Source organism: Hylobates moloch, unplaced genomic scaffold (genome assembly GCF_009828535.3).
Source record: "Hylobates moloch isolate HMO894 unplaced genomic scaffold, HMol_V3 SCAFFOLD_21, whole genome shotgun sequence".
Lineage (NCBI taxonomy): Eukaryota > Metazoa > Chordata > Mammalia > Primates > Hylobatidae > Hylobates > Hylobates moloch.
This window is the reverse complement of record NW_026652296.1, coordinates 2260897-2274235: the sequence shown is the minus strand read 5'-3', so window position 1 is coordinate 2274235 and position 13339 is coordinate 2260897. Positions and strand designations below refer to the sequence as shown.

The window sequence follows — 13339 nt, the reverse complement described above, 5'->3', positions numbered from 1 at the left end:
TTTTTTAACAGGGTCTTGCTGTGTTGCCCAGGCTGGTCTTGAACTCCTGGGCTCAGGCGATCCTCCCGCCTTGGCCTCCTAAGTGGTGGGATCACAGGTATGAGCCTCCACACCCAGCCTTGTCAGAGCCTTTTTCTATGTTCTTTGTCTCTGCTCGGGCTTTCAGCTGGCTTCCTGAGCAGGCAATATAGTTATAGTGACTGTGTGAATTTCTTTGCATAGCAAATCTCCCACCTATCACATTTCTAGGTCAATCTTAATGGGCTGGATTTTCTGCTCATTATGAGTTGTATCTTCTGCTTCTTTGCTGGCCTGGTAATTTTTTTTTTTTTAATTGAATGCCATACATTGTGACTGTTACCTTTCTGGGTGCTAGATGTTTCTGTATTCCAAATATTCTTGAGCTTTGCTGTGGGACGTTATCACGTCACTTAACAGTTTCATCCTTGGGGACCTTGCTTTGTTAGGTAGGAAAGCAGCGCATTCCTCGGTGGTGACGAAAAGTCCTTCTGGGTGCTCTATGCAACGCCCCACGAATGAGGAGGTGTTTACCTCTGACTGATGGGAAGAGGCCCTATTCCCGGCCTTGTGTGAGCTCTGGGGATTGTTCCCTCTAACCCTAGTGAGTGGCCCTTTCTCCAGCTGGGCTCATGTTCCGGGGCTGCACTGACACAGGACATGAACAAGGTGGTATAAAATAACAGAAGTGTATTCCCTCAGTTCTGGAGGCAAGAAGCCCAAAATCACGGTCATGCTTCCCCAATAGGGGGAAGGCGGATGGGCCTGGGGAGTGTGGTGCAGGGTGGGCTGAGGCCAGAGGAGAGGCTGCCACAGAGTTTGCGGGGCACGCTGTGCACAGTGAACTCCACCACTGTTTAATTGGATTGGGTTCCAGAGTCCTACTTGGCTCATGAGCCCTGATCAGCCATTCACAGGCTGTAGGACCAGGAAGTTTTCCAGATAGAACAGGAAGATGTCTCCAGGCAGCAGTGATTCAGGAACAGCAGGCACCGATAATGACCAGAAAGCAGACACTCCCAGTGAAAACGAGCCCGCCTAGGCCAGGCATGGTGGCTCACGCCGGTAATCCCAGCGCTTTGGGAGACCAAGGCAAGAGGATCTCCTGAGCCCAGGAGTTCAACACCAACACTAGCAACATAGGGAGACTCCATCTCTACAAAAAAATTTTAAAAACAAGCCACGTGTGGTGGTGCATGCCTGGAGTCCCAGCTACAGGCTGAGGCCAAAGGATTGCTTGAGCCCAGGAGTTCGAGGCTGCAGTGAGCTATGATTGCACCACTGCACTCCAGCCTGGGCGACAGAGCGAGACTCCATCTCAGAAACAAACAAACAAAAAAACCAGGAGCCCGCCTTGACCACGTGAGCACATCTAGGAGGAAAGACTGCTGACAAAACACACAGAGACCCCAGGAGGCACAGGAGACAGGGGGTCCCCACCAAACCACACCCACCGCCGGGGCCTGCTTCCCTCTCTCAATCCCAAAGGGAGGGGAGCAACTGGGGGCTGGGCTAAAGGAGGCTTTGGCTGAGCCCCTCCGTGCCCAGAGTACAAATGTCAGGACAGTACACAGAGACTTGCCTTAGGAAAGCCCACCCAGCCAGGCGCAGGACTTGCATGAAGATCAGAAAGTTTACTGAGGCACGGGAAGACTTCCTCTGGAGACGGAAAGGAGACAAGGGCCCCGGACCACACTCTTCTCAGCGTTGGCCTGGAAGCCTCAGCCTGTGCAGAAAGCAAGAAGAAATAAAAGATGTAAGGGGTGGAAGGGGAAAAAGTAAAACGTGGTTGTTCATGGATGACACAGCTGCATACAGAGGAACGCCTCAAGAATAGACAAACAATCTGTTAGAATTAATCAGTGGAGTTATAAGGTCACTGGGGACAAGGTCAACATACCCCCAAAAAAATCCATCAAGTGTTTGTAGACTAGCACAAACAGAACACAAACTTTAAAATTACACCACTTACAACAGTATCTGTATTAGTCCATTTTCATACTGCTGTGAAGAAATAGCCAAGATGGGTAATTTATGAAGAAAAAGAGGTTTAATGGACTCACAGTTCCACGTGGCTGAAGAGGCCTCACAATCGTGGCGGAAGGTGGAGGAGGAAGCAAAGTCACGTCTTACATGGCGGCAGGCAAGAGAGCGTGTGCAGGGAGACTGCCCTTTATAAAACCATCAGATCTCATGAGACTTATTCACTATCACGAGAACAGCACGGGAAAAACCCACCCCCATGACTCAGGTACCTCCCACACCAGGTCCCTCTCACAACACGTGCTGATTTTGGGAGCTACAATTCAAGATGAGATTTGGGTGGGGACACAGCCAGACCATATCAGCATCCAAATATTTAGAAATAAATCCAGTTGGAGACATGAAAGACCTCCACCTGCAAACTACACAGTGAAATTAAACACATAAATGGCTATGCCATATTCCTGGATTAGAAAATTCAATAACGTAAAATGTCAGCTCTCCCCAAATCAATTTGTAGATTCAATGCAATCCCAGTAAAATTCCTAGTTGAGTTTGTTTGGGGTGGTGTTTGTTTGTTTGTTTGGAGACAGGGTCTTGCTCTCAAGACCCTAGGTCCCGGACAGGGTCCACCCCTAGGCTGGAGTACAGTGGCATGATCACAGCTCACTGCAACCTTGAACTCCTGGGCTCAGGTGATCCTCTCACCTCAGCCTCCCGAGTAGCTGGGACTACCGGCATGCAGGAAAACTTCTGTATTTTTTATATAGACAGGATCTTGCCTTGTTGCCCAGACTGGTCTCAAACTGCCAGGCTCAAGCAATCCTCCCGCCTCAGCCTCCCAAAGTGCTGGGATTACAGGTGTGAGCCACCACAATAGGCCAAGTTTTTTTGTTTTTTGTTTTGTTTTGTTTTGTTTTTTTAAACTGAGCTGAGAAACTTCGAGTCATTGCTGGAAGAGTCGAGATGGCAAGCCAAAGCCCTGTGTGGCTGGAGTGGGGTCCGGCCCCGCCTCACCCCCAGGGAGCCTCCTTGGCTTTAGGAAGAGCAGAGGTCCTTCTCAGGCACTGGCGGCTGTGCTTTAAGCTGCTGTGGTGGAGGCTGAGCCAGTTTCCCGCCCACCTGGCTACCAGGAATCCCCGAGTCTGTCCCTGCAGTCCCTCCTCCTGGGAGCTGCTGCTGATTCTAGGGTGTCCCCGCCTGTTTTGCTTTCTGGGAAGTCTCCTCTCTGAGAAGCAAGACCCCCTGGAGATGCGGTCGGTGCTGGCTCCGCCTGCCCTGCCCTGCCTGCACACCGTTCCGGGTGTCACCACCCCAGGCGACTGCAGGACCCTGGACGCCGAGGTCCGGGAAGGCGGGAGGTCCCCAAGTCTTTTGCTCCCTGGAGATGAGCCTTCACGGGGTTCTCAGGCCTGCGTCCTCCTGGGCCCCTTTTTCCTTCTACCTGGGGGTTGTGGTGCCGAATGCCTCTTGGGTTCCAACGTTTGGTGCCCTCTCAGGAGTTCCGCTGGCAGCGACCCGACGTGCAGGGACTGTGGCAGGTTTGTGACCCCTCCCCGCAGAGCCTGGCACATCGGCAGCCTTCCCGTGAGTCAGCTCAGGTGACTGCGACTGCCCTGGGCTCTAAACCCCGGGGTACGGGCCAGGCGTCTGCTTGGGGAGGTGTGGACGGACACAGGCAGGGTGGGAGGAGGCAGAGGTGTCCTCCACGAAGGACGCGGGGCGCGCGGCGCCTCCAGTAACCGGCACCCTCCACCCGGCGCCCGCGTCCTGCCTCCCCAGCCTCCCTGGCCCCCCGGCCGCCCCCGCTCACGTCCCGTTCCTCTCCACCTGCTCCGCACCGTGCACCCAGCATCCCAGGCCCAGGAGCCCCACCCCGGGTCTTACCCACGGGCTCCAGCCTGCTCTCCTCCCCGGGCCCCCCGCCCCTGGCTCCTCCTCGGCTCCCAGGAGGCACAGTGGCGAACTCAGTGAACTCGCGCTGCCACCTGCTGCCTCAGCCCTGCCCCCGGCCCGGCCCCCAGCCCTCTGGCCCCAGCCCTCCCCTGGCCCCACCCCTCCCCTGGCCCGCCACGTGTCCCCCACCCCGCAGGGCGGCCGCGTGTTCTGAGTTCCCGTCTCTGCGGCCAGGTGGGGGCGAGTGCTCTGAGGTCAACCCTCGGCCACCCGCGCTGAGTGGTGCTGCCACTGTCCCCATTTCAGAGATGAGGAAACTGAGGCTCACAAGGGAAAGGGCCATCTGCGTCTGGAGGAGGGTCTGCGCCGGACTCTTCCTGGAGGAACAGGGAGCGGGTAGGATGGGTGGGGCCTGCTGGCCCCATGTGCCCGTGCAAGGCGCTGTGCGGGGAGACACGGGACCCCTCAGTCATCACATGGCGTTTCTCATAAGCTTCTGAGGCGGCCCAGGGATCACCAGGGCTCCAGTGTGGCCAAGAAGTGAAGTCTGAAGTGACCCAGAGGGCTGCTGGTGAGGGGATGAGTGCTCAGGACAGAGGCGGAGGGCTTCCTGGAGATGGTGGCATTTCAGAGGACACAGGGGAAGAGCAGCACAGAGTGGAAGGCCCTGCAGGAGAACTGGGCCACATTCGGGGGAGTCTGGCAGCCCAGCAAGCTCCAGCTCCTAGGACGCTTGTTGGGGAAACAATATTGTACGTCCCCCCATCCTTCCCCACCGCCCCTGCAGCCTAGAGATGGAAAGGTCCCTCCACCAGGACCAGACCTCCTCCCTCCTCCCACCTCGGACCTCCCACCTCACTTCCAGCATCGGCAGACAGTGCTGGACCTGGACCGGGGGTCAGAAGCAGTGCCCCCCACCCCCCAGCCCCCGGCACCATCAAACCTGCCACCTCCCTGCACCCCCCTTCCCCCCTCCCCTCCCTTCCCCCCTCCCCTTGCTATGCCTTTTCCCCTCCTCCCTGCACCTTCTTCCCGCACCCCCGCTCCCCTCCCTTTCACCCATCCCTCCTCCCTGTAACCCCCTCCCTGCTCCTTGAACCCTCTTTCCCCTTCCCTGCACCTTCCTTCCCCCTCCCCACTGCCCCACCCTCCCCTCTTCCCCACCCGAACCTCTGCTTCTTCCATTTGGCGCCTTCCATGTTCCTGTCTCCACACAGGAACGCAGCTTTTTTATTTTTCACTCATTTATTTTTGCAGCGTTATTGAGATAGAGCTGATTGATGTATGGTAACCTGCATATATTTACAGTGTGCAATGTGGAAAGTTCCGACACTTTACACACCTGTGAAGCCATCACAGTCAAGATAACTCTCCATCACCCAAGTTTCCTCACGCCCTTGGCCGGCCTCTCCCATCCCATCCGCGAAGGCATCCCAGGGCCTTTCCTCACTCCCATCACTGCGCTGCCCAGCATCTCCCACAAGTGGAAGCAGCTGGCTCCTGTTGTCGCGCAGCGTTCTGCTGTGGGGTAAAATAAAGCTACTGTGAATCTTGTACAAGGCTTTGCTGGACACCTGTGTTCATTTCTCCAGGAGCAGCAGTGAGAGACACCATGTTTAACCCCTTAAGAAACTGCCAGAAGGGTGTGAACCACCGTCCACACCCCAGCACCTCCAAGAGCTCTGCGCCCTCCCGACACTCGTCCTGGTCCCATCCTCACGAGTGCGTTCCTGGTATTTTGTTGTGTTTTTAATTTCTAAATAAGCTCTGGAAACATGATTCTCAACATCCTCCTCAGACGCACCCAGAGAGAAGCCGCTTCTCTTCTGCTCACACCTGAGAGCTCTCCTGTCGACCTGGGCTCTTCCCCAGCCCCAGCCTTTTCCACCTGAAGCCTCTACCCAGCCCCTTCGCCAGCCAGGAGGCTCCCCAGGGTCCGGCTCCTGCAGCCCCTGGAAGGGCTCACGTGCCTGAGAGGCACTCACAGCACTTGCTGAGTAAGAACATTGAGAAAAGACAGCTATACGCATACCCATCCTTCTCAAACAGAAATTCCAGCAGACAGATAGACGCATGCCCATCCTTCTCAAACAAATTCTAGCAGTTAGGACTTAACAGCCTGACAAGCAGCTAGCTGCGTTTCTAACAAGCAGTGTGATCTGTCTTCTAAGAAAGTCTTGAAGGTGCCCTGGGAAGCTCCCGTTCGACCTTCCTGGTGAGCTCAGCATCACAGGGACTCTGCCCAGCCCAGCTTTGTGTCAACGCTCTGCTGCGCGTAGCCAGCCCCACCAGGCAGGGGGCTTCGGAAGGCTGCATAGGGACTGGGGTCTTTCGAATCGCATAACCATCATCGTGAGATCAGGCACTGGTTGAGCACTTGCTGTATGCATGGCACTGAGGACACAGGAAGCCCCGATGGGTACCCGAAGCTGCTCAGACCAATGAAAGCCTAGAGCAGCACAGATGCCACTGCCTCGGCGGTGGCCCTGGGTGGGCAGTGCCCTGAGGGCAGGGCCAGGTGAAGGCTCAGGGGACCTTTTCTTTTTTTTTTTTGAGACAGTCTTGCTCTGTCCTCAGGCTGGAGTGCAGTGGCATGACATTGGCTCACTGCAACCTCTGCCTCTTGGGTTCAAGCGACTCTCCTGCCTCAGCCTCCCGCGTAGCTGGGACTACAGAAGCACACCACCACGCTCGGCTAATTCTTTATATTTTTGTAGACACGGGGTTTCACCATGTTGGCCAGGATGGTCTCGATCTCCTGACCTCAGGTGATCCGCCCGCCTCGGCCTCCCAAAGTGCTGGGATTACAGGCCTCGTGAGCCACCACATCCGCCCAGACTTTTTCTTTTTTAGATAAAATTACACTTGAATTCATTTGTAGACCTAATATTAAAAAGATTTTTTTTAATTACATTTGGAGGCCACCGTCTGATAGAAGGGAAAACGCCAGCAACTGACTGTGGAGAACCACCAGATCTGTAGTCAGAGCAGCACTGGAAAAACGATGACAACTTCTCAGGCACTCGCCCCACCATCAGGACACTCGGCCCCCCATCGGGACACTCAGCCCTCCATCGGGGCACTCGCCCCACCATCGGGACACTCGGCCCCCCATCGGGACACTCGGCCCACCATCGGGACACTCGGCCCGCCATCGGGACACTCGGCCCGCCATCGGGACACTCGGCCCTCCATCGGGGCACTCGCCCCACCATCGGGACACTCGGCCCACCATCGGGGCACTCGGCCCACCATCGGGGCACTCGGCCACCCATCGGGACACTCGGCCCGCCATCGGGACACTCGGCCCACCATCGGGGCACTCGGCCCACCATCGGGGCCATTATATGCCGCGAGTCCTTTGGTGCCAGATCCCTAGTGCGGGGCCAGGTGACCCACCTGGGTAGGGCCCAAGCCTTTCCCGGGTGCTTAACTGAGGTGCCCTTACACTGGCTCAAATGCACAGATCTCACCTGTCGGCTTAGCGTTTCACACTGGCGCGCCTGTGTGACCCCCGCGATGATCAAAACAGAACACTTTCATCACCCCAGAGGGTCCTGGCGCCCCTTCCCGACAGTCTCCTCACCAGAGCCCCACGCCCTGCTTCTACCCACTCATGAACTTCCATCAGGTGGAATCAGAATGCATAGGCTTCTGTGTCTGGCCTCTTCCAGTCAGCGTAGCTCTTCTGAGATTCAGCTATGTCGTTGAGCATATCAGCAGTTCGTTCCTTTTTATTCCCGGGGGACGTTTCACTGACTAGATACGCCTCCGTTTGACTCTCCATTCACCTGCCGATGGGCATATGGGCTGCTTCCATCTTGAGCATCAGTGAACACGGCCACTGTGAACGTTCTTGTATGACTTTTTGGCGGACAAAGGAACTCATTCTCAAGTAGATGCTTAGGACTGGAACTGCTAGTCACAGGATAGATGTGCATTTGGCTTCATCACTGTGTCACACACCAAATAGATGCACATTCAGCCTTGTCACTGTGTCACACACCAGGGAGATGTGCATTCAATACTGGGTAGATAAGCATTCAGCTTCATCACTGCATCACACACCGGGTAGACATGCATTCAGCTTCCTGTGTCACACACTGGATACACATGCCTTCGGCTTCCTGTGTCACACAGCACGCCACCACTGGATGAGAGTCTTTCAGATTCAAGCCCTGAGGGGGGGCACACAGTGGAGTCTCGCTGTGGTGTCTATTTGCATTTCTCTAATGACCAATAATGGTGGGCACCTTTTCAGTTGCTTATCCGCCACTTGCGTATCTTTTCTGAAGCACCTGTTCAAGTGTCTTGCACATTTGTTATTGTCTTTTTATTACTGAGTCGTGGAATTCTTTATTCCTGTGTCACGTATAAATATTGCAAATATTTCCGCAAGTCTGGGGCTTGCCTTTTTACTTTATATACCTTTTTTTAACATTCTAAAGAGAAATTTACATTCCATTTTATTTTTTCTCAGTAACATAGCAAAACAATAAAGAAAAAAATACGGATTAGTATCTAAACTTTTTCAGAAACAATGTATTTCATAAAAATTGAATAGACACTTTTTTCTCACTGTGTTCATGAAATCTAAATGATAGATTGTGGAATTCATAAGTGTGGTGAATAAGCCAGTCTAAAGAAAATCTCCTGTGCCTCCTGTACCACAGACCACAACATGCGACTGCCAAAATGCAAAGGTTCCACTCTGACCTTGAACTAAATGCTGACCAACCTCCAAGGGCATCTTGATGAGCAAAAGGCTGTAGCTTTGAGGCCCAATTTATCCATTCTTCTTCAGGATGTGTGCCTTCTATGTGCTTAGAAATCCTTGCCCACTCCCAGTCAGGAAGACCTCTGATGCTTTCCAGGTCTCTGATCCACCTCAAGTTCACGGTTACGTACAGGGTGAAGATGGACTCCAGGCTCACGTCTCCCTCACAGGGCACAGAACTGCACCAGGGCCTTCGGCCACGCCTGTCTTTGCTCCCACGCCACGACATCCTGATTGCTGTCACTTCACGGGAAGTCTTGAAATGTGGGAGGGTCAAGTGCTCCATTCTGTTCTAGGCTGTCTTGGCTATTTAAGTCCTCTCTGCATTTTCTATATACATTTGTGGAATCAGATTGTCAGTTTCTAGGAAAATCCTGCTGGGATTTGGTTGAGCTGGCATTGCATCTGTTTCTCAGTTCCGACAGACTTGCTGTCTTCAGCAACAGTGAGTCCTCCCTACTAGCACTGTGGTGTCAGCCTCCGCTGAGGGCTTCGATTTCTTCAGTTCCAGTGTAAGGATCTCATACATCTTTCTTTCGGTGTATTCTTAGGCGTGTGTTCTCCGTGCTATTGTTGACAGCATGTTTTTAACCTGCTGGTTGTCGGTTGCAAGTCCACGGAACCACAGACGCCTCCAGCTACCGGCCGTCTTTGGGAGTTCACGCGCCGTGCTCAGTGTTGTTTGTAGGTTCGTCTGGACTTCCAAGGCACAGTCATGTCACCTCTGAATCCTTTGTTCACCTTCTTCCTCTCCACACTTGATGCCTCTTTTTCTTGCCTTTTTGCCCAACTGGAGCTGCCTGTATGTGGGGAGCAGAGGCAGCAAGAGCGGCCGTCCTGGTCATGTTCACATGAGGCTGCTTGTGCCCCAGGCTTGTGCAAACACCCAGATCAGACTGAGGGCAGCCAGCAAGTCTGTGATGAGATGCGAAACAGCAGCTACGGGTCTCAAGAACAGAGTACAGCAAACATGCCTGTGGACCTGGTCTTCTGGCAGTGCACGGCTGAGGGTAATCTCTCTTATGTTGGCCTAAGCCTCAAGTCAACATGACCGTCCCACGCAGACTGACTGGACCCAACAGGAAGAGCAGAAGAGCTGGAATGAAATCAATCATACTTGCAGAAATTCAAGTGCAACTGCCCTTTGTACCTGATTAAACTAATTTATTTCAGGCCAAGAACTTTGTGAAAGGCAGGTATGGGTCATGGATGGAAAGCACAGGTGTGACCCCATCAGTGAACAACCCTGGCACAGCCTGCAGCGGGAAGCTGGAGAGGGCGCCCACCAGTGCTTCCTGCCGAGACTCTCGGTGTGGCCACAGGTGTCCAGGGTGAATTGTTTCCTCCTTAAAAAAGATACGGAGGACTCTTTACCCCCGGTCCTCAGAATGTGACTCTATCGGGAGTTAGGGTCTTTACAGAGATAATCCAGTCAGAATGAGGTCGTTTGGGCGGGACCTGATCCAACCGGGCTGGGGGTTCTTACAGAGAGGGGAAGCTGGACCCAGAGACCGACATACACAAGGGAGAAGCTATGGAAAAGCAGAGGCAGAGATCGGGCGCTGTATCTAAGCCAAGAAACCCAAAGGTGCCAGGAGCTGCCAGAAGCTGGGAGAGCCGACCCTTCCCCAGAGCCTGGGAAGAAACCCACCCTGCTGGCACCTTGATCTCCAGCCGTGGCCCCCAGAGCTGTGGGACAATCTGTGGTCCTTTGTGACGGCAGCCCCAGTGGGGCAGTGCAACAGGTGTGGGAACACGGGCAGTGTCTCCAGCGGAACTTGTAAGTAAACCTGCATATCGCTGTGGGTCCATCACAGTAGATGGAGTGAACGTCACGATGGGAGACCGACTCCAATCGCATCAGAGACCGTTCCCAAAGGCTCCCCAAGGTGCTCGAAGGCAGGGAGCAGTACACATTGGCGCTGAGCCTCTGAGAGCCCTGCAGGAGCTGTGACCTGTCAGGACCAACCTATACCACAAACTGCCCTGGAGACGCCTTCTCTCGCCACAGGAGGTCTGCGTCAGGGCTGGCGCCCTCTGGGCACCTCAGCCGGGCTCACCAGGTGCGTTTCTGTGTACATCTCCCCCTGCGCTGGGCCTCCCCCGACCCCCCTAGCTGTGCCCAGCTCATCTCCACCTGTGAGAGCAGAAGGTGTTAAACGCAGCCGCCAGCCCCCAGACTCCACGCACAGAGTGGCTCGGCCCCTGTCCTCACAGAGAAAGTTCTTTCTCCCGGCTCTGCTGGGGCTCAGCTACAGATTCCAACAGGTGGCTCAGAAACCAGCACCTCAGCAGAGCTGGAGTGCAATCTGGCAGCAGAATCTAAAACTGGAAAACGGGGGAAAAATAGGCAAAACAAATACAGATAAATTTGTTTTTAATAAAGGAGTTAATTTTCTTTCAATCCTATATAAAACAATAGCAATTAAAAACTTCATTTTTGAAAGTAAAATATTTACATATGAACAAGTAACTGTGCAAAATTTACATGAAAAAATGGAAAGAAAGGGATTTCCTAAAAGACAAAATAAAAGGTGTAACAGTTCTCAGGTGTTGATAAAAAATACTGATCAGCGTTCAGTTCACACGCGCTCGAATTAAAGTCTAATGTGAGAATTCACACGGAGAAAGCCGGAGTATTTACAGTCATAAAAGTACTATCAATAGACAATTTCATACAATAACCTCTGAAAATAGAAAGAACCAATTAGTATATTTGTAATAAAAAAATAGGTACAAAGAAGGGGCTTTGCTCTGGACGTCTGTAAAGTCGGCCCAAGGCTTGCATACAGTCTCTTAGCAAAATAATTATAGTTTACATAGCCATTTCTATGTCATGTGCCAAAAGTTATGTACAATTACTGACAAAATACACCAACCATTTTTCAACACTTGATTCACACCGAGAAACAGTCTTTTGATGATTCTTCTCAACTTTGATTTTATTTAATCTAGGTTTTCACTTTTAGCTAAAAAACACAGTGCAAGTAAAATATATTTATGCTGAAAAGGTTTTCATCTCTTTTAACTTTACAGCTTTACAAACTATAGCAAATAAAATGCATTTGTACAGATGCTGACCACACATTCAGAAGGAGCCACCTTTGCTGGGCTCGGCCTCTACCAAGCAGAAATGCGATTACACTCTGAGGCGGGGATGCTACGATGAATTGTGTATTCCTCCAGGATTCTCAGCGGAGTGGAGGGGAGGGCAGGGGAGGGGAGGGTGGGGGAAGGGAGGGCAAGGGAGGGGAGGGGGGCAGAGAGGAGAGCCGGAGGGAAGGGAGGGGAAGGAAGATAAATAGTCTAAAATATCAGTTTGCTTTGCCAACTGACTATTACACAAATAAAATAAACGAAATGAGGTCATCGGCTGTAGACATACACCTACATAGTAAGTTAGGTAGAACTAAACCAAAATGCACAAATAATGCAGAAACTGCTATGAGTTGACAGAGGGCAGCTAATTATTTGCTAACGATTCCATCAGTCTTTATATATGGCTTGTTTGGCAAGAAGGCCACTCAATCAAGATGAGTTAAGATTTAACTGTCCTTTAAGAGTATCCACAGGCCTTTGTGTTCTCTCTGTTACAGAAACGTATTTTCTTTCACACTGAAGAGTTGATTTAGAAACAGGAATATAAAACTGTTCCATTGTAAAGAGGTGGCTGTTTTTTAAACAATATCCCATTTGCTTGTTACAAAAAGGCGTAATCTGCAAATATATAAAAAGTCCCCAGGCGTCCTCCTGTGTCACTTAAGGAATGCTTTGTAGAGCAGCAGTGAATGGCTTGTCTCACGTTCATTTTCTAAACAAAATATGAGGTCCCTGAGGTTGACCCGCGTGATTCTTTGTCGCGTGAACTGTCTGGGGGTTCCGACACCCGAGCTGCCTGGGACCACTGAGCCGGGGCCCGACCCCTGGTGATGAAAAAGGAGAAGACAGTGTGTTAGTGGGGCTCAGAGTGGGGCTTGCAATGGGCCTGTGTATCTGAGCCAAGTACCCTGATTCCAGAGGAGGCCAGGCCTGGCATGGGCTCCTTCCGGTAGGCCCACAGCTGGAGCTGGGGTGCTGTCCAGGGCCCTGCCAGGGCAGGGGCAGGAGGCCCCATGCTGAGCCTTCAGGACAGGGCACAGTCAGACGCTGCCCAATGCCCCACAGTGCTCAGACCTGGTCCTGAGGCTGAGGATGGACCAGGGGGTGGCACCCACCCAAGGCAAATGGCTGGGCGGCCCCAGGGCCACCCTTCATGTGACCACAGCTGGACTGCCTGTGGACTCAGCTGGGGCACAAAAGCCACACTGGGTCTGTGTGTGTCATCCCTGCTTGGCTGCTGAATTCCTGCACTGGGAGGCCTGGGGTTGGCTGGGACTGGGCATGCTGGGTCAGCTGGGAAGGCTGGGTTGCTCAGTGGCTCCCACAATGATCCCTGAGCCTCTGGCTGGGCCCTGGCTGCACAGATCCTGCCTCCGTCAGCCCCTACAGATAAGCAGGTGTCTCCCGAGCTGCCTCAGATGTGTTCCTGCTTGGAGAAGCATAGATGCTGGGTGCCAGCTCTTGTGGAGAGCTCCGGTGGTTTCAGCTGATGACACCTGCATGACACCACCCAGCGGGGCACGCGCCACACACACGACACCGCCCAGAGGGGCACGCGCCACACAC

At 53.1% G+C, this 13339-nt stretch overlaps 1 protein-coding gene across 1 annotated transcript in view; it reads right to left on the bottom strand.

Moving 5' to 3' along the window:
• Positions 1 to 11034: 11034 nt before the first annotated feature.
• TAF4 (TATA-box binding protein associated factor 4) overlaps positions 11035 to 13339 on the bottom strand; it is a 37187-nt gene continuing 34882 nt past the window's right edge. Inside the window, exon 14 of the mRNA XM_032143194.2 lies at positions 11035 to 12597. Within this exon, the coding sequence (XP_031999085.1) occupies positions 12430 to 12597 (168 nt within the window). The 3' untranslated portion in view covers positions 11035 to 12429. The remainder of the gene's footprint in view (positions 12598 to 13339) is intronic.